General features: G+C 33.6%; 1 protein-coding gene across 1 annotated transcript in view; it reads left to right on the top strand.

Moving 5' to 3' along the window:
• Nucleotides 1–20,232, top strand: part of vwa5b1 (von Willebrand factor A domain containing 5B1) — a 51,603-nt gene extending 31,371 nt beyond the window's left edge. Inside the window, exons 12-21 of the mRNA XM_073823779.1 lie at nt 53–254; nt 453–652; nt 8,481–8,670; nt 12,991–13,281; nt 13,354–13,491; nt 13,678–13,809; nt 15,462–15,536; nt 15,782–15,851; nt 17,183–17,309; nt 19,250–20,232. Coding sequence (XP_073679880.1) covers nt 53–254; nt 453–652; nt 8,481–8,670; nt 12,991–13,281; nt 13,354–13,491; nt 13,678–13,809; nt 15,462–15,536; nt 15,782–15,851; nt 17,183–17,309; nt 19,250–19,933 — 2,109 coding nt within the window. The 3' untranslated portion in view covers nt 19,934–20,232. The remainder of the gene's footprint in view (nt 1–52; nt 255–452; nt 653–8,480; nt 8,671–12,990; nt 13,282–13,353; nt 13,492–13,677; nt 13,810–15,461; nt 15,537–15,781; nt 15,852–17,182; nt 17,310–19,249) is intronic.
• The last annotated feature ends 950 nt before the right edge of the window (nt 20,233–21,182 follow it).

The following is a 21,182-nucleotide window of genomic DNA, read 5'->3' on the forward strand; positions in this document are numbered from 1 at the left end:
CAAATTATTATATATATTGTATTTCTCTGACATCTTTTCTGTGGTGTAACAGGACAAACGGAGGCGATACAGCATGATGCGTTCCAACGAGTCGTCCAGTTCAGTGTTCTATCACTCTCAAGAGGAGGATGCTGGGAAGGTTTCCACTGACGGTCAGGGGCCACACAGGGACAATCAAGTCGGCTCGCTGTTTGATGGTTGCCAGGAGACCATGTCTGAGAGCAGTCCTATCACCACGGAGCAAGACATTATGGGTAAAGTACAGCTCTATCAATGGTAAACATGTACCATTTGAAAAAAAAAGTCCACATGACTTGAGTTACAGAATTTTCATTTCTGAATAAACTATTCCATAGTGTCTCCTGATGAAAGGCAATTTTCTTCATGAAGTCAGCGAACATGAAAATAAATTGAGAGAAAATTAAAGATTTATTATTATTATTTTTACACAGGAACTGACACAGCTACCTCTCCGCGAAGACGTGCTTACAGCACCAATCAGATTGTAGATTACAACCCAATGAAGAAGGCCTACACCCCCAGTGACCCCAGCTCAGTGGTGGGCAAAAACCCTCTCAGAAGAGCAAAAGTTCAGGAGCTCATTGGACAGACACATCCAGACCATGGAGCTCAGTGGAAAATGGACTACCAGGTTGGTAAACGCTAAACGATAACGCTCTACAAAACGTGCTACCAAACTATGTGAATATAAACGCTGGAGGACAAAGAACCATTTGGGACAAACCGATTCACTAGAAAGAATCAGATTTCCCAACACTACATTCAGTACAGAAGAAAAAGAACCATTTAGGACGAACCGATTCACTAGAAAGAATCAGATTTCCCAACACTACATTCAGTACAGAAGACAAAGAACCATTTAGGACGAACCGATTCACTAGAAAGAATCAGATTTCCCAACACTACATTCAGTACAGAAGACAAAGAACCATTTGGGACAAACCGATTCACTAGAAAGAATCAGATTCCCCAACACTACATTCAGTACAGAAGACAAAGAACCATTTAGGACAAACCGATTCACTAGAAAGAATCAGATTTCCCAACACTACATTCAGTACAGAAGACAAAGAACCATTTGGGACAAACCGATTCACTAGAAATAATCAGATTTCCCAATTCTACATTTAGCATGGAGGACAAAGAACCATTTGGGACAAACCGATTCACTAGAAAGAATCAGATTCCCCAACACTACATTCAGTACAGAAGACAAAGAACCATTTAGGACGAACCGATTCACTAGAAAGAATCAGATTTCCCAACACTACATTCAGTACAGAAGACAAAAGAACCATTTAGGATGAACCGATTCAATAGAAAGAATCAGATTTCCCGATTCTACATTTAGCATGGAGGACAAAGAACCATTTGGGACAAACCGATTCACTAGAAAGAATCAGATTTCCCAACACTACATTCAGTACAGAAGACAAAGAACCATTTAGGACAAACCGATTCACTAGAAATAATCAGATTTCCCAATTCTACATTTAACATGGAGGACAAAGAACCATTTGGGACGAACTGATTCACTAAAAAGAATCTGATTTCCCAACACTACATTCAGTACAGAAGACAAAGAACCATTTAGGACAAACCCATTTACTAGAAAAATTTTTACTAAAGATTTGCCCATTTAGAACAAAACAATTCACTAGAAAGAATCAGATTTCCCAATACTACATACAATATGAAACCTAGAGAATGGTTTAGGGTGAACCGATTCACTACAAAGAATTAGATTTCCAAACACTACAGTATGAAAGAGAAAGAACTGTTTAGAATGAACCGATTGACTAGAAATAATCCGATTTCCCAACCCTACATACAGTATGAAAGCCAAACAATGGTTTAGGATGAACCGATTCACTAGAATGAATCACATTTCCCAACACTATACAGTATGAAAGAATGAGCCATGAGCTGATTCACTAGAATTAATCAGATTACTCAATATTACAGTTTAGAAGCGAGAGTGGTTTAAGACAAAACGATTTACTACAAAGAATCAGATTTCCAAATACTACATACAGTATGAAAGAGAAAGAACTGTTTAGAATGACTAGAAATTTGACAATTGACTAGAAATAATCCGATTTCCCAACCCTACATACAGTTTGAAAGCCAGAGAACCATTTAGGATGAACTGATTCACTACAAAAAAATCTGATTTCCAAACACTACATACAGTATGAAGGAGAAAGAACTGTTTAGAATGAACCAATTCACTAGAAATAATCAATTTCCCAATCCTACATACAGTATAAAAGAAAGAGAACGGTTCAGGATGAACTAATTCACTAGAAAAAAAATCAGATTTCCCAATACTACATACAATATTAAAGCAAGGGAATGTTTTAGGATGAACCGATTCACTAGAAAGAATCAGATTTCCCAGTACTACATACAGTATGAAAGAGAGAAAAACATTTAGAATGAAATGATTTATTAGAATGAATCAGATTTCCTAACAATGCATACAGTATGAAAGCGAGAAAATGGTTTAGGACAAACTGATTTATTAGAAAGAATTAGATTTCCCAATACCACATGTAAGAAAGAAAACCGTTCAGATTGATTCACTAGACTGAATTCAGTATAGCAGTGCATTGGCCAAGTAATAATGTCTTCATTTGCATTCATAGAGTAATTGCTTCTGGTCCAATGGTGACTCATAAACATACTGTGTCTTCTTTTATGAATGACCATATCTTAAAATACATATCCTGAGTAAGCAATAAACATTATAAACTGGAAATGATGAGAAAACATTTGTATCTGTAATCCCCTTTGTGCAAGTGTGTATTGACACGAAGCAGACGGCTTCTATTTAGGAAGTAGTTGTTTTCTTTAGAAGAAAATCTGTAGGCAGCCTTCGCCGTGCCATCTGCTATAGCCCAAGCATCTGCTCGGATATGAGAAGAGCTCCACAGATTCGTCTGTTTGTTCCGAGGGGTTATTTGAACTCATTTCTGAGATCTGTGATGAGAATGTAATTCAATCTTCTTACCGCCACATCCACATAAATAGAGTTTAGATCGCACAGCCAGCCGAAGATGAATTACGGTTCCCTGGACGATTAAGCGATGAAAGAATGTGCAAAAAGGAAATATGTTTTCAGATGGACACTTTAGAGATGCGCACCCATGCGCTGAAATATAAATGCACCTTTGGAGTCCACGGGGAGAAAAAAAGGTTGGCGGTTGTCACAAAAGATGTGCCAGTGTTTGAACGGGGCCGAAATAACGAGGCCAAAAATATCCCGACCTAGAGACAAATTAGTGTGTAATCAAGACCACAACGGAGAGGTGTGCATCCTTTGTGACTGATAATGATGGCCGTACTCATTTCACGCATGATGGTTAAGCTGAATGGCCGAGGAAAACCCTCTCAATTCACAACAGTCCTTCTGAGGAGACTTGAGGATGCTTGCATCCTTATTGTACTTTCCTAATAGACTACAATACATTTCTAGATCTTTAGTAATTGCATTGCTTAACATTTCTGGTGCCCTGTAACATTTTTGTCAGGTTACCAAAAATGTGCTTGAGTTAAATGTAACATTTAAATAAAATAAAATAAATTGATTTAACATTAATAATTAAATTAACATTTAATTACATTTAACATTATTAATTTATTAAATAAAGCTTTTGATTTATTTAACATTAATAATTAAAGTAACATTTAATTTACATTTAGTTTATATTTAATGTAAATTGCGTTAATGTAACACGAGTTAAATTGGGTTTATTCAAACCAATAATATTGGTATATATTATTTTATATTATTTACTGTAAATAATATAAAAAATTAAATATTATTTAAATATATAATAACCAATATTTTGTTAGTAGTAGTATATTGTTCAAATATTAACATATTTAAATAATATAAACAATTAAATATTTATTTAATTTAAATATTGTTGAATTAGCAATATGTTTTCATGTTGTCACATTCGTCAACAATTTGGGTTTGGTGGTATATTTAAATAAGATAAACGATTAAATATTTATTTTAAAAAATATATTTAATAACACTTTTTTCATGTTGGTAGCAATATTATAATATTGTCACAATATTGGCATATTTAAATAATATAAACAATTAAATATTTCTTTTTTAATATTATTATGTTGGTAGTAGCATAGTATAATTTAATTTAAATATTATGAATAATTAAAAAAGAATTTAAATGTTAACATATTTATAAAATAATATAAACAATGAAATATTATTTAAATATATACTAACCAATATAAATAAATATTTATATTATTTATTTAATTTAAATATTATTGAATTAGCAATATGTTTTCATGTTGTCACATTCCTTAACATTTTGGGTTGGGTGGTAAAATGAAAACTGGGTTTATTGTTAGTGTTATTTATTATTAAATAATATTATATAAACATCAACAAAAAATATATATATATATATTATATTATTATTATTATTTTTTTAAATAATCGTTTATCTTATTTAAATATGTTGATGTTTATATAATATTATTTAATAATAAATAACAGTATAATAACAGTAACAGTATAATATAATAATAACACCTAAAATGTATAATAAAAGTAACAATTTCATGTTGGTAGCAAAATTATAATATTGTCACAATATTGGCATATTTAAATATCAACAATTAAATATTTTTTTAAATATTCACAAAGCAGTACTTTTTTTTTTTTACCCATGTTGGTAGCACCATAGTATAATTTAATTTATATATTATAAACAATACATATTAATTTAAAATGTTAACATATTTATAAAATAATATAAACAATTAATTATCCATGTTTTAAATATTTTTATAAAGCAATACTTTTTTTCATGTTGGTAGCATTGTTATTGTATTATTGTTTTTGTTTAAATGTAAATATTTATTTTTTAATATTGTTATTAAATTAATAATATTTTTATTAATACTATTATTAATATTATTTAAAAGGCAGTACTTTTTCCCATGTTGGCTATAGCATAATTTAATTTAAATAATACAAACACTTAAATACATGTTTAAATGTTAACATATTTATTAAATAATATAAAAGAAAATAAATATTTATTTAAATATAATTTAATAACCAATATGTTTTTATTTTAATAAATCACACTCCTCAACATTTTTGGTTCCCTGTGTCATATTTGTCAGGTTACCTAAAATGTGCTTTTTGTGGTAAAATGAATTAAACTGGGTTCATTGCTATTGTTATTTATTTTTTAAATAGTACTATATAAATATGAACTTATTTAAATAATATAAATAAATAAATAAATAAATATAAACCATTAAAAAAGTAAATATAATAAATTAATTTTAAATATAATAAATTATTTTTAAATATTATTTAAAAAGCAGTGTTTTTTTCTATTTTGGTAGTAGCATAGTGTTATTTAATTTGAATGATTTATTATTATTTATTATTTAAATATTATTTAATAAAACAATATGTTTTCATATTAATAATCACACTCCTCAACATTTTGGGTTCCCTGTAGATCAGGTTTCCTAAAAATGTGCTTTTTGTGGTAAAAATGAATTAAACTGGGTTACCTAAAAATGTGCTTAATATAGAATAAAACTAATCTTCAAAATATAATAAATTAATACTATATTATTATTTCATATTCAAATAGTATTATTTAAAAAAAATAATAGTAAAAAAAAATTTTTTTTTTTTTTTTGTAATTGCTCATTCCTCAGCATGCTGGCTGACCAAATAATGACATATCCTGTATTTATCGCTTCTATTTCATGACATTGTTTCTGGAATTAAATGAGTTCAGTGATACTCCTGCATTGCTGACACCCTGCCAAGAGACATATTGAACATCCAGACACTTGCGTTCATCGTCCAGGGTACAATTAGTTCTGACAACTGTGACAAAACCCTTGATGGCCAAGATAAAATTCCCAATGTCACGCTCTTTGAAAGGGGAGAAGATATCAATAGTCTGGACGACACTCTGCACCGCATGCAATTGGCCATGGAAATTTGATCAAAAGAGACTGAGAAATATTACAGATTAGCTACGGCAATAACAGGAGTCCTTGATTTCCCCTCAATGCATGCAATAATGACTTTAATGGTCCTTATTAGCTCTTCAGCAGGCATCAATTTTTCATGAACCAAATTGCCATTAGACCCAAGTGAACAGAGAGCCGTGGCGGTAGGAGCAGGCATGGAAACGCCGACTCAAAGAATCATTGTGTTCATAAACTCCCTCTACATGAGGTGGAATAAATTAGGTTCTTTCACTACGTGTTGCATTATGCCGGAAATGACAGCGGGAACCTGCATGCTAAGTGCAGGCATAGAAACACATTCAGACTTGTTAGCATTAATGCCATTACTGTGGCATTGTGATTTTTCTTTACTTCAGGGAAAGGAGCAATAAACATTTTTAACTCTGTCCTAATGCCATGTTCATATATCGATGAGTAAAAGGGTTTGTCAGGTTACCTAAAAAGGTGCTTCGTATTGTCCTTAGGAGTTAAATTGTCAAAAAATAAATAAAAGAAAACAAAAAGTAATTTAATATTAATTATTTAACATTAATATAAATATTTCATATTAATATAATAGTTAATAAGTAATTTGTATATATATATATATATATATATATATATATATTTTTTTTTTACTTTTTTATATTTAATATATATTAAATGCATATTTTAACTAACGTAATTACTTTTTGATATATATATATATATATATATATATATATATATATATATATATATATAATTTCAAAATATTGTTTTTACTGAAATTTTCAACAAATAAATGCAACCTTACAGAGTAAAAGAGACTTCTTCCAGAAACATTAAAAAACTTAATTATTCAAAATTTGACACTTTAACATGTTAATATAGTAAACATGTCTTTAAAATATTACTGTTTTTACTGAAATGTTCACAAAATAAATGCAACCTTACAGAGTAAAAGAGACTTCTTCCAGAAACATTAAAAAAACTTAATTATTCCTAATTTTTTAAAATATATTAAAATAGTAAACAGTTCTTTAAAATTGCAGTATTATTTTAAAATATTACTGTTTTTACTGAATTTTTCACCAAATAAATGCAACCTTACAGAGCAAAAGAGACTTCTTCCAGAAAACAAAATTTAAAAAATATTTTTTTTTGACATTTTAAAATATATTAAAATAGTAAAAAGTTCTTTAAAATTGCAGTAATATTTAAAAATATAACTTTTTTAATGAATTATTCAAAAAATAAATGCAGCCTTAGAGTAAAAAAAAGAATTCTTCCAGAAACATTAAAATCTTAATTATTCCTAAATTGACACTTTACAACATATTTACATAGTAAACAGGTCTTTAAAATTGCAGTAATATTTCAAAATATTACTGTTTTTACTGAAATGTTCACCAAATAAATGCCACCTTACAGAGCAAAAGAGACTTCTTTCACAAATATTTTAAAAATCTGAATTATTCAAAATTTTTGACATTTTAAAATATATACAAATAGTAAACAGTTCTTTAAAATTGCAGTAATATTTCAAAATATTACTGTTTTTAATGAAATTTTCACCAAATAAATGCATCCTTACAGAGCAAAAGAGACTTCTTTCACAAATATTTAAAAAAATCATAATTATTCAATTTTTTTTTACATTTTAAAACATACTAAAATAGTAAATTGTTCTTTAAAATTGCAGTAATATTTCAAAATATTAGTTTTTACTGAATTTTTCACCAAATAAATGCAACCTTACAGACCAAAAGGAGACATCTTCCAGAAACATAAAAAACCTTAATTATTCTAAAAGTTTTGACATTTTTAAATATATTAAAATTGTAAAATATCTTCCAAAAACATAAAAAACCCTTAATTATTCCAGATTTTTGACCAGTAGTGCATATTATATTATGTTAACATATTAAAATAATAACTTTATGTATGTATTTATTAAAAATCATTTAAATGTTAGCATTGAAAAAAATGCATATATATATATATATATATATATATATATATATATATATATATATATATATTTATTTTTTTTTACATGCAAATTAAATAATTCTAAATATAATCATAATATGTAATATGTCTATATTTATAATTATATCATGACTGATAAATGTTTGATATTTTAAACCTATATTCCATTTGTGTCATGTCTTGTACTGTTGTGCCTTTTACCCAATAAATAAACTTACTGCTTTTTTATGCACAAATACACAGCTCTGCTGACATTACATGCTCTCTTAAAAGGGAAATCACTCTTCAAGAGACATTATTATGACAATATTTGCCATAACTGTGCCTGAGTTATTGCTAAATGATTATATATTCAATATTAGAAGAAAAAATTCTACATCAAGTGTGCCATTGTAAACTGGGTAATTCAAGTACAGTGAACAATAGGACCAATGAACTGTTACTCATTTTTCCAACAGCCGCAGTTGGCCAGCTTGTGTGCCACATCCTCAAGAGGACGTCCCATAACTGCTCACAAACCTCAAGTCCACCAACCAGAAGCTCTCCAGGGGGAGTCTAAGTCGGATCAGACCCATCCCAGCCCAGTTGTGGAAGACGGCTCCAGGTCTTCAACCGACAGCCCTTCTTTAGGCAGCACCGGCGATGCAGGTTGGTCCTTCCATACAGTCCTTGAGTATAGAAGAACAAAGACATCAATTTCTGATGCATAATAATCTTAGCGCCACTTGGGCCCAGAGTTAAACCGGCTTTTAACTAGGGGTCGACCGATTTGTGTTTTTCAGGGCCGATGCCGATACCGATTATTACAGATCAAATGCACCGATAAATGATATTTTGAACCGATATGTGTCTAGTGTAAAAATAAAAATTGGTAAGATGAGACCACAGGTTTGAAGTATTGGCACTTGTACCACCCATACTGACAACATCTCCACGTTTTGCACACTGCCTTCCCTGGTGTTTGTTGAGTGTAGTACTCCCACACTGCACTACGTGTCTTCTTCCGTGCATCCATCTACAATAAGGGTAATATAAAGAGAGAGTTAAAAGTGGGGCCGCTGTATGCTTCCTGATTAAGCCTATGCATACTGTATTAAAGCTAAACAGCTTGGGGAAATATAACTATTTGGCTTCAAATTATTTACATGTTAGAAATGTTCATGTAATAGCATAAGCTATAATAATTTCTCATTAATTATTTTCTGATGGCTAAATCCAATGAGGTGACTATCCAATTCATCATCTAATGCACATCAATTGATTAGCTTAAAAACGCACAATGTGTAATATAATAAGCTTGTTAGTTATGCTGCGTTCCAGACAACCCGTAGTCATAATTAAAAAACCTGCCTGGAACGCAGCATTAGTTTGCTCTGGTCGACGCTTTTCCGGGAGAAATGCCCATACAAGGAGTTCCACCCTTCAGGACGTCGTAAAGAGCCATAATCGCAAAAAGCTTTCCGAAACTTGTAAGAAACCCGGAAGTGTGTATTTGGCACAGAAATACTCTTGTTATACATCCAAATTGTTTTTTTTTTTTGGCTATGTTTAGCATGGGAATCCAACTCTTTAACAGTGTAAATAACTTAACATGCATGAAACAGCATTGGACCCCCCTTTAATGTACTGTAAGATGAAAAATCAATACATTTATAAATGGTTTCAGTTGAGCAGATTTGTTATTGATTTGATACTGGAGTTTAATATACTATTAAAGTCTCTCAATTCATAACTTTTGAAGCACTGCCATCAAAACACAGCTTATGCAACCAATTCAGAGCATTCGGCAATAAATTTCAAGACTGTCAGACTTCAAATCGCCTGCCGTGAGCAATTTGCCTGTCATTATTCGTAATCTGCAGGTCTCGGTTTTTAATGGCGACTATCAGCTAATAGTTTTGTGCAATAAAAAAGATATTTAACCTAATTGCCTGTCAGCTATTGCATTAAACAACTACATGTTCTCAGATTCAGATGGACATCTCATTCTTTTTCAGAGTTGCATTTTAAAGCAATTTCAAACTAATTTTTTAAATCCTTAGGCTTTTGTGCCTCACCCAGCTGTTTTTAAAGGGATCCCTGGGTATTAGGACTTGTGTCAACGTTAGGGCTGGGCGATATGGCAAAAATGTAATCTCGATAATTTTCTCCCCATATTGAACGATAACGATATATATTTCGATATAAGCTGTTGATGTTGCCAGCTTTAAAATTGTATCCCAACAATGACTAAAGCCACAAAAATGAAAGGGTTCATTAAATTACATTTAAAGTATAGTTTATTAACAAAAACAGATTACAGATTTGGCCTTAAAAATTAAAACAACTTACTAAAATAAATTTAAAAAATAAAAGTTGTGACAGAGTATGGTAAATGAGAGTAAATGTACAAAATGTAAACATAAAATTATTGTAAAAACATAATTTGTAACACAATTATTTATTTATTTATTTATTTATTATTATTAACACAATTGTTTATTTTCTCTATTATAGGTTGAGCTATTTAAATTAGAGGCAACCACTGCATTTTGAAACAATCTACAGTATAAATAACAAAAAATTACGACACGGTTCTATTAAGTGCAGACAATTCAGCCATAATCTAAGTAGGCTACTCTCTAAATATTCAAAGTGCAAATAGAGACGGATATTTCAAGCATGATACAGAGCTATAGACATACACAACCTATCATAGCCTACATACTAATAACAGCCTAGATATGTCATGTAGCCTAATTTGCGCGCATTGGGGGGATTAAAATTGCTTTTGAATGCGCGTGCGTTTTTTGCTTTCGGTTTCAGTTTTAACAATCGCGCCAAACTCTCAGCTGAGCTGAGAGTCACTTTTCAGGTAGCCAAACCACTTATATAACGGAATTCGTGCTACCTTTTTTGTCGACAATTTCAACATCTTTGGATAATAACTCGAAGTTAGTTTCACTTTCGTCGCTGCTTCCTCTCTCTTTTTTTTTGTCGTCCTGGTGTTAAGTTTGCTTCGCAAAGTGCGGTAGGAAATGAACTTTGTACTTTGACATGCACACGCACGCTGTACGCTGATTGGCTGTTTTCGCATATTTCTACTGTGTGATTGGCTCTTAGATTAATCCATATCGAGCAAAAAATGTCTAGAGCCTATCATCGTTATTAACATAAATTTTATCGCGATTCGATATGATATCGTTTATCGGCCCAGCCCTAGTCAACGTATATAAGCGTACGCTAAAAACCAAATGCCATACTATTGATTTTCCCCACAAGGAGCCTAACACCCTGGATATCGGGCGCCATTACTTCAATGAAGTGAAATGGCTGCACTCAGTGGGCTACTGCCGCTACCTGTTGCTATTTTACCACAATACAACTTGGAAAATAAAAAAGATGCCTGTGGATGAGTACAACTTCCTAAAGACCCGCGTCTTTGTTCTCTACACTTCAGCCCTGATGCCTTAGAGGCTTTTAGTAGACCACAGCTACTGAGAGAGCTTACAAACAGCAGAGACAAGAAACGCTAGATGCCATCCTGGCAAGATGTAAACATGCTGATGCTTGTCATGACGCTGCAACCACTGAAAGAGTTTCTCAGCATGGATTTCACTATATCCATCACCACCTGTAAGCACTTTCACTAGCTGTGGTCATCATATCAGTATTTTATTTTTAGAGTTGTGTATTCTGAATTGTGTTGCGGTAAAAATAGAAACAGGTAGGGCCAGTAGCTTACAGAGCGCAACCATTTCATGTCATAATGGCACCTCCATAGTCCAAAATATGTATGAAATGATGCAGATTTTTTAAAATAACGAAAATCTTTCATGGGTTTTCTACCTCAATTACAGTAACATAATTTACGTAATATTAAGCCATGCATGTCATAATATCCAGGATTCCCTTGGAAAGCTTTTGTGCCCCATCCAGCTGTTTTTTAAAGGGATCCCTGAGTATTAAGACTTGTGTGGCTTAATATAACATAAATTATGTCTCTTACTGAAATATGTAGTAGAAAACCCATGAAAGATTTACGTTATTTAAAAAAAATCCACATCGTTTTATATATATTTTGGACTATAGGAGGGCGCCATTATTTCAATGATGTCAACACAACTTGGAAAATAAAATACTGATACAATGACTACAGCTAGTGAAAGTGCTTACAGGTGTCAATGGAAATAAGCGTAGGCTTAAACCAAATGCTGTAGCATTGATTTTCCCCACAAGGAGTCTAAACACCCCGGATATCGTGTAAAATGCACGCTGAGAAATTCCTTCAGTGGCCGCGGAATCATGACATCTAGCGTTTCTTGTCTCTGCCATTTGTAAGCTCTTTCAGTAGCTGTGGTCTACTAAAAGGCATTAGGGCTAAAGTGGAGAGAACAAAGACGTGGATCTTTAGTAAGTTTAGGACTTTAGAAAGGCATCTTCCCCTTCTTTTCTCCTCTTCTTATCGCTAGGAAAAGCAGTAAAGACTTACATCACTTCTCTTGTTGTCCTTCAAATGAAAGTTACAACCAAAAGCTGCACAATGTGACGTCGTATCAGTATTTTATTTTCTGAGTTGTGTTGTGGTAAAAATAGCAACAGGTAGCGCCAGTAGCACACCGAGTGCAACCATTTGACATAATCAAAATAATGGTGCCCCCCATAGTCTTAAATATGTACAAAATGATGTGGATTTTTAAATAAAGTAACTCTTTCATGGGTTTTCTACTACATATTTTATTAAAACATCCCAAAAATGGCATCTTATCAGAATCCAATGTATCTGAATTTCTGGTTCCTTTAGTCAACTAATCATTTAGGCAATCCAACAACTTGTCAATTTTGAAAATATCTATCCAACTTTTAAAGTTCCAACTTGTCATTTAAGCTGCTTATAAACTCAGCCAACTGGTTTGTGATGTTTTCCACAAGAAAAGCATCTGTTAATACTCTAAATATTAAGTTTACCTTCTGTTTAATTTCCAACAGATGGCTACACGCATCAGCTTTGCGAAGTCGAAACGCCCCAGGATCCTCACGTGCCAGAATTCAAGGCCAGTCACGGAAAGGGAGATTGCAAAGCGGTCATATCAGGACTGCTGTGTGGGAAACCCATGAGATGGGAGGTGGCCTTTGACATCCAGCCTTACCTAAAAGGCCGAGAGCGGGAGGAGAAAGTTCACGAGGACCTGTGGAATGAAACTTTTCATCACCTGGCAGGACGATCCATTATTCAAGACTTTGAACACATGGTGGATAAAGAGTGTGAGATTGAGCATGGTAAGGAACTGGAGTCGAATTACCAAATATTAAAACATCCAACTGACTTAAATATATGACCGTTTCTTGTAGGTTCTGGGAGAAGGTACCAGCTTTATGCCATCCACACGAGCAAAGCCTGCAACATCTTGAGCAAATACACAGCATTTGTACCTATCGATCTCGACAGCAATGAATATTTACCCACCTGCGTTGAGTACAGCCATCCCGGTAGGTCATTCTTCTAATTCATTCGAGTTCGTAAGGCATGGCAGTTGCAATCATTACGTCAAAGACACTGTTCTCAGGAAGAAGAAAACAATGAGGAGTGCAGGGAAACAGACGAAGCAGTTGCTCCTGGCATAAGCAGACAATTAGATTATGGTAATGACTCTTTGTATATTTGTTTATCTCCAGGGGAGGATCATAAACGAAGTTCGCACTGCAGTTCTCGTTCCGGCAGCAGGAAGAACCGCGGTTACTCTGTAGGTCTGGGTCGCTCGCAATCAGGAGGTTTGCCTGGGCAAGATGACGCAGCACTATGCTACAGTAAGATTGATGACAAAATAGCGACAATTGGGCTTGTTTACAACTGTGGAGTTATGAGATGGAAAATTGCTGGATCATAAAAGACTTGATTTTATATTACATGAAATGACTAAAGCTTGATTTGATTTGATTTCTTATTCTTTCATTTCCTCTGGCTGGGAGTCTATGGAAATCCCTAGAAACATTTGGTAAAAAGTTATGAAATTGTGCACTGTTGTTGAGGAGAGTCTCGACTTTTATTATACCCAATTTTGGGTCTCTAATTCAAACTCTCTAGTGCAACCAACAGGTCAACGTTCACATATTTTGTCTTAAACCAACAACTAGTCATTAGACTTTGAGTCAGACAATCTTGAAACTATATTGCCATAGTGATCAAAAGACTTCTGATATATCAAACTGCTTAAAGAGAAAATTCTGTCATTTATTACTCACCCTTATGTTGTTCCAAATCCATAAGACCTTTGTTCATCTTCAGAGCAAAAATTAAGATATTTTTGATGAATTCCGAGAGCTTTCTGACCCTGCAAAGACAGCAATGCAACTGACACATTCAAGGCCCAGAAAGGTAGTAAGGACATGGTTAAAATATTCTATGTAACATCGTCAAGGTCAAGTTAACATACACCTTGCCAAATCTGCAAAATGTTAAATAATTTACCAAAATAAGAGGGATCATACAAAATGCATGTTATTTTTTATTTAGTACTGACCTGAATAAGATATTTCACATAAAAGACATAATCCACAAGAGTGAATAACAGTTGAATTTATAAAAACGACCTTGTTCAAAAGTTTACATACACTTGATTCTTAATACTGTGTTGTTAACTGAATGATCTGTTCTTCAGAAAAATCCTTCAGGTCCCACAAATTCTTTAGTTTTTCAGCATTTGTGTGTATTTGAACCCTTTCCAACAATGACTGTATAATTTTGAGATCCATCTTTTCACACTAAGGACAACTGAGGGGCTCATATGCAACTATTATAGATACATGTTTTCCAGAAGACAAAGTAAGTTAAATTTACCCTGATCTTTAATTTATCCCAGCTCTTAATGCATAATGTTTCCTTCTGAGGCATCAGAAGTGTTTGATCCTTCTGTAATAGTTGGATATGAGTCCCTCAGTTGTCCTCAGTGTGAAAAGATGGATCTCAAAACCATAAAGTCATTGATGAAAAGGGTTCAAATACACAAAAATGCTGAAAAAACAAAGAATTTGTGGAACCTGAAGGACTTTTTTGAAGAACAACTGTTCAGACAAACAAGGGACTCATGGACAACTATCACTAAACAAAAAAAAAAAAACAATTGGGTCATTCAGGTAACAACACAGTATTAAGAATCAAGTGTATGTAAACTTTTGAATGGGGTAATTTTTATAAATTCAACTATTATTTTCTCTTGTGGACTATATGTAAATGCCCTTCAAGGGGAATCAATGGGTTGAAGATCCAAATTACAGTTTCAATGCAGCCTCAAAGGGCTCTTCACGATCCCAGCCGAGGAAAAAGTGTCTCATCTAGCTCACTGATCCTCATTGAAGTCCACTATATGGAGAAAAATCCTGGAATGTTTTCCTCAAAAACTTTCATTTCTTTCCGACTGAACACTTGTGTCTGCACCCTAAAACTCTTCTTCGCTCTACAGATGTAGACGATGCACCCCAGTCCCCCTGCAAAACACCCTCATCCTCCAGCTGGGAACGATGTAGCTCTTCTGAAGGTACTGTTTGCATTCACTTGGTTACTTTGGCTATTACAGTCTTGCAGGTGTTCAAGCATGTCAAACAAACACAGCGGTATAAATCACTCAAGTTTGTAGCTGCTGAATTCATTAATTAGATTTGACCTAGGGGAGCGCAGGCGAGTTCATTGAGTGCTCTTTGCCTTGGAGTGCAGTGTTTGTTTGTTTGTGTGTGTGTGTTGGGCCACAGAAATGATCAGAAACTAACCTGCACTCTCTTTCAGCCTCTCAAAGGAGTTCGTCGGTGACCTCTGACCACTCGCAGAGATCAGTCGAGAGCCTTTTCTCTGCCAGGTGGGTGTAAACAGAGGGAACGAGCAAACAACGTCCACAAATCAAGTTGCACAATTAAAAAACACCGTAATTCACAGAAAACAAATGAATAATTCAGCAGTTTGCATCAATCCTGTGTCATTGTTTTAAATCATGAGTTGAATTTGCATTTTGATTGCTTTCGGTAGTCTGTCGGGTGCATGTAATGAGTTCAACTCTTTGAGAAGACAGACATTCAATAGTCATTCAAAAAATTATAAACGGGGGTTACCGTATGTACACTGACAATGCAACTGTTTTGTGCAGGTATTTCATTTATTTTATAATAATTTTCTGTTATATTTTGATGTGAAGTACAATTTGTTTCAATTAAATGAGTCAGTGTGCCAATTATCTTCCGGCAATCAGTGTTTGTTCTATTGACGTCAAAGGTTTCGCCATTAGCATTTTCTTTTTAAAAACATTAGTCTAAACTTATTGAGTTTGAGTGAATATATGAAGTGAAGGATACTCCAGCACAATTAGAGGATGTTAGTCACACACACTCAGTTTTAATTAGCACTTGGATTTAAGAAACATTGACATCGTATGCAGAGGGTGAATTAACAGCAGGATGAAGCTGTGGGGGCGGGTTTGGGTTGTAAAACACTGTAGGACCTGCTCATGAATATTAATTAGGATATGCACAAATGTGACCAAAAAAGTCATAAGGGTCATTTTTTGGGAAAAACGCTGATTAAATAAGCTTTCTATGGCTTGTTAGGATAGAAAACTATTTGGCTGAGATACAACTAAAATCTAAATATTTCGAAAATCGCCTTTAAAGTTGTCCAAATGGAGTTCTTAGCAATGCATATTACTAATCAAAAATTAAGTTTTGATATATCTATGGTAGGAAATTTACAAAATATCTTCATGGAACACGATCTTTACTTAATATTCCAATGATTTTTGGCATAAAAGAAAAATCGATCATTTTGACCCATACAATGTATTGTTGGCTATTGCTACAAATATACATGTAATCCCATTCAAATGAACATATATTAAGTACATAGAACCAAGATTTTAAACAAAAGATAAATCGTACTCCAGACACAAAAGTAAGCCCTCCCCTTTCGTGTCTGGAATCTCTTTCACAGTTTTACCTCTCGCTGTCACTTGAAATGTCAGCCAAACTAATGGCCAAAATGTAAGGAGCGGTGCTATCAGGGATGTGTGCACACTTTCACAAATTAACGGATGTGAAAGGGCAGATTTCACCAGGAAAAAAGCACTTTATACGTGTCTGTGCATTTAATGACGACAGTGAGGCGCCGGAGTAAAAGGGTGTTGTTTCTTTTTGCCTCTAGCAAGCTGAGCCTGAGCAGGACGCGTCTCCTGACAAAAGCCGCCAGGGGCTTCATGAGCCGGTCGCAGAGCAAAATCAGCAACTCAGTGGGAGAGAGCGAGAATGACAACAAGGACTACATCCCTCTGGTTTCTGTCGCCATATTCTGCTTTCAGCATGTTGATGCCCTGTGGTTTTTGTAAAATGTACATTTGAAGTCAACATGAAATTGATATTGCCCCTATTGACTTCTTTTGATGCATGTTTCTTTGTTCACATAAACACACATACAAATATATATATCCTGTACACATATGCTGTATGCATATATATATATATATATATATATATATATATACACACACACACACACACACACACACACGGATGACTTGTAATATACATTACTTTATGTAAATATAATAGTGACATAATAAGCAGTAATATAGTTATAGTAATTACAATACATACACACACACACATACATATATACATATATATATATATATACACACACACACACAAATATATACACACATTTACATTTTATACATACACGGATATATATGCACACATTTACACAATATATTTATTTGCATTGTGTGTGTGTAGTTTAAATATATATACATATATATGTATATATTTGTCTATATATAAATATACACATTTATATACGCACACATTTACACAATATCTTTACATATATAAGTGTGTGTGTATAGTGTAAATAGATATACAGTGTGTGTGTGTGTGTATATATATACACGATTATATATGCACACATTTACACACACATTTATATTTGCATATATAAGTGTGTGTGCATGTATATAGTGTAAATATATACATTTATATTTATATATAAAATATAAATGTCTATAAATATATACACACACATCTATATATGCACATATTTATATATACACACATTTACACACAATATATTTACACATGTAAGTTTGTGTGTATAGTGTAAATATATATATATGTATATATAAATGTCTATAAATATATACACTATATTGTATATAGACATATATATATATATATATATACACACACAATATATATATTTATATATGCACACATTTATATGTAAATAAATTGTGTAAATGTGTGCATATATAAATATATATATTGTGTGTGTATATATATATATATATATATATGTCTATATACAATATTATACACACTCACACACAATATATTTACACTATATAGTGTATATACACACCCGTTTATGTGCACACATTTACACACACAATATATTTACATACGTGTGTGTGTGTGTGTGTGTGTGTGTGTTACGACCCATTTAGTGTGTATATATATATGCATATATATATATATATATATATATATATATATATATATATAAATATACACACAATATATTTACATATATAAATATATATATATGTATGTCTATATATAGTGTATATACATGTTTATATATGCACACATTTACACACATAATATATTTACATGTATGTGGGTGTCTGTACAGTATATATTAATGTATAATAGTGACATGATATAATAATATAGTCATTGTAACATATTTCTTTACAGTATATATATATATATATATATATATATAATTTGTTTTTCTTTCTCTTATTGTGGAAGTAAAATGGGTTGCAAACAACAATTCATGTTGACTTCAAAAGGTCACAACAAAATGCCTGAAGAAACTTTAGCTAGTAATAACGTCATTGTGTGTATTGCATCCACTTGCCTCATAACCTATAAATAGCCAGTCAATACTCACCTTGCACACAAAGGCAGTCTTCTTTACGTATAGTGAGTAATAGATCTGTTGACATTTAACAAGCACCGATCAATATCCCATGATCGCTTAAGTCTGGTTAAATGAGATGCGCTATTTGAGTACAATGTATGGGTCATGGCAATTACTCAAAGTAAACAGTGATAAGCCGTAACAAAATCAGTCGAGCGTTTATTTAAGGCTAATGTAATTGACAAAGCCTAAAGACCTTAAATGGCTCATTGAAGTTCAGTGTCTGAGCTTGTTTATATATTTAAGCACTGGTTAAATAGACATTATGGTTTCTTCTTCCTGTTGCAGGTGTCATTGCAGCTGTCCTGTGGGGCGTTCATGTTGGACAGTGCCTTGTGTGACGCCATCAACGTGCCCATGGACAAGCTGAAATGGACGTCTCCATTCACCAGCCACAGAATCAGCCTTACCCACGTCTCCCACTCCAGCTCCCGCCGATCTGAGAGTCTGGAGGTCCACCACAGCTCCTCGCCTCCTCCAAAAGACTCAGATTTAACCTCTGAATGCGAGGAGCTGGTGTCTCGCACCTCTTCGTCCTCATTTCAGGCCCGAAGCCCTCGGATGGAAGGCGAGCCCTCGCTGTTGAGTGGATTCTCATCAATGTCGACCGAAGCCCCGCCGTCGCCTATCAACTCTTTTTACGACAGTGGACGGGGGTCCGAGTCAGAAATCGCAGAGACACCCCTACCGGGTTCGCCTGGGATCCTGCAAAGGGCTGTGCAAGACCCCGAGGGGATGGTGTGGGCGACCGCAGTTGCTCTGGCCTGGCTAGAACACAGTTCAGCCAGTTATTTCATTGAGTGGGAGATGATCGCAGCCAAGGCCAGCATGTGGCTAGATGAACAGATTGTCCCAGAAGGCCGAGACCTGGCGTCGGTGAAAGCCGCGGCCAATCAGCTCTTCATCATCCTCAGACATTGGGACGAGAACCTGCAGCTCAACATGCTCTGCTACAACCCCAACAGCATGTGAGGATTGATAGGGTAGGGATGAAACTTCAAACTATGCGAAACAATGACTTGTTTTAATGTTTATTCTGTGGGTTCCGTTTTAGTTTTATGGATAGAAATGTAGCAGAATTTCATCCGCCCGAAGGCCAGAAACATACTCTGCGCAGGTATGTAGACGCCAGTGTATTGCTAGCTTCTTATTGTACATATGTAACTTGCGTTACTGTAGCAGAAACAAACCTCTAAAAAACTGTCTTAGATGAAAAAAAAAATTCTGAGGAAAGTTGTAGTTATATAAGACATAGATGCAAATCAGTGTTATTTTAGTATTATATATACAGTATTATTATACAGTTTCTATTCATATTTTTTATACTTTTTTTTTTTTTTTTACATTTTAGTGTTTGTGTGTTTGTTATCATACTGTCTGGGTTTCATTTATTTTTATCTCAGTTTTAATTTACTTACTTTAAATGAGACATTTTAGTGCTTCAACTTCCAAATATGAAAATGATTCCATGATTTACTCACCCTCAAGCCATCCTAGGTGTATACCCTGTTCAAAAGTTTACAAACACTTGATAGTTAATACCGTGTTGTTACCTAAATGATCCACAGCTGGGGTTATTTTTTGTTTACTGATAGTTGTTTGTCCCTTGTTTGTCCTGAACTGTTAAACTGTCCGCTGTTCTTCAGAAAAATCCTTCAGGTCCCACAAAGTCTTTGGCTTTTCAGCATTTTTGTGTATTTGAACCCTGTCCAACAAAGACTGTATAATTTTGAGATCCCTCTTTTTACACTGAGGACAACTGAAGGACTCAAATGCAACTATTACAGAAGGTTCAAACGCTTACCGATGCTGCAGAAGAAAATACCATGCATTAAGAATTTAAAGATCAGAATTTGAAGATCAGGGTGAATGTAACTTATTTTGTCTTCTGGGAAACATGTAATCTTCTGTAGCTTCTGAAGGGCAGTACTAAATTAAAAAAAAATATGCTATTCAGGCAAAACAAGAAAAATGTACACATCTCTATTGTTCAAAAGTTTTCACCCCCAGCTCTTAAAGGGGTCCTATTGTGCTTTTTGAATTTCAGCCAGTGTGTGGTGTGTACATTTGGGCATAAAAAAAATATCTATAAAGTTACAAATCTTAAAGTCCACTCCAAAGGGAGATATTTGGTTTAAAGCTGCCATAGAATGCATTGAAACAATATTTTAAATTGTTCTCTGATATCTACATAGAAGGTATATGGCATAGGAAAGGGCAA

This window comes from Garra rufa, chromosome 18 (assembly GCF_049309525.1).
Source record: "Garra rufa chromosome 18, GarRuf1.0, whole genome shotgun sequence".
NCBI lineage: Eukaryota > Metazoa > Chordata > Actinopteri > Cypriniformes > Cyprinidae > Garra > Garra rufa.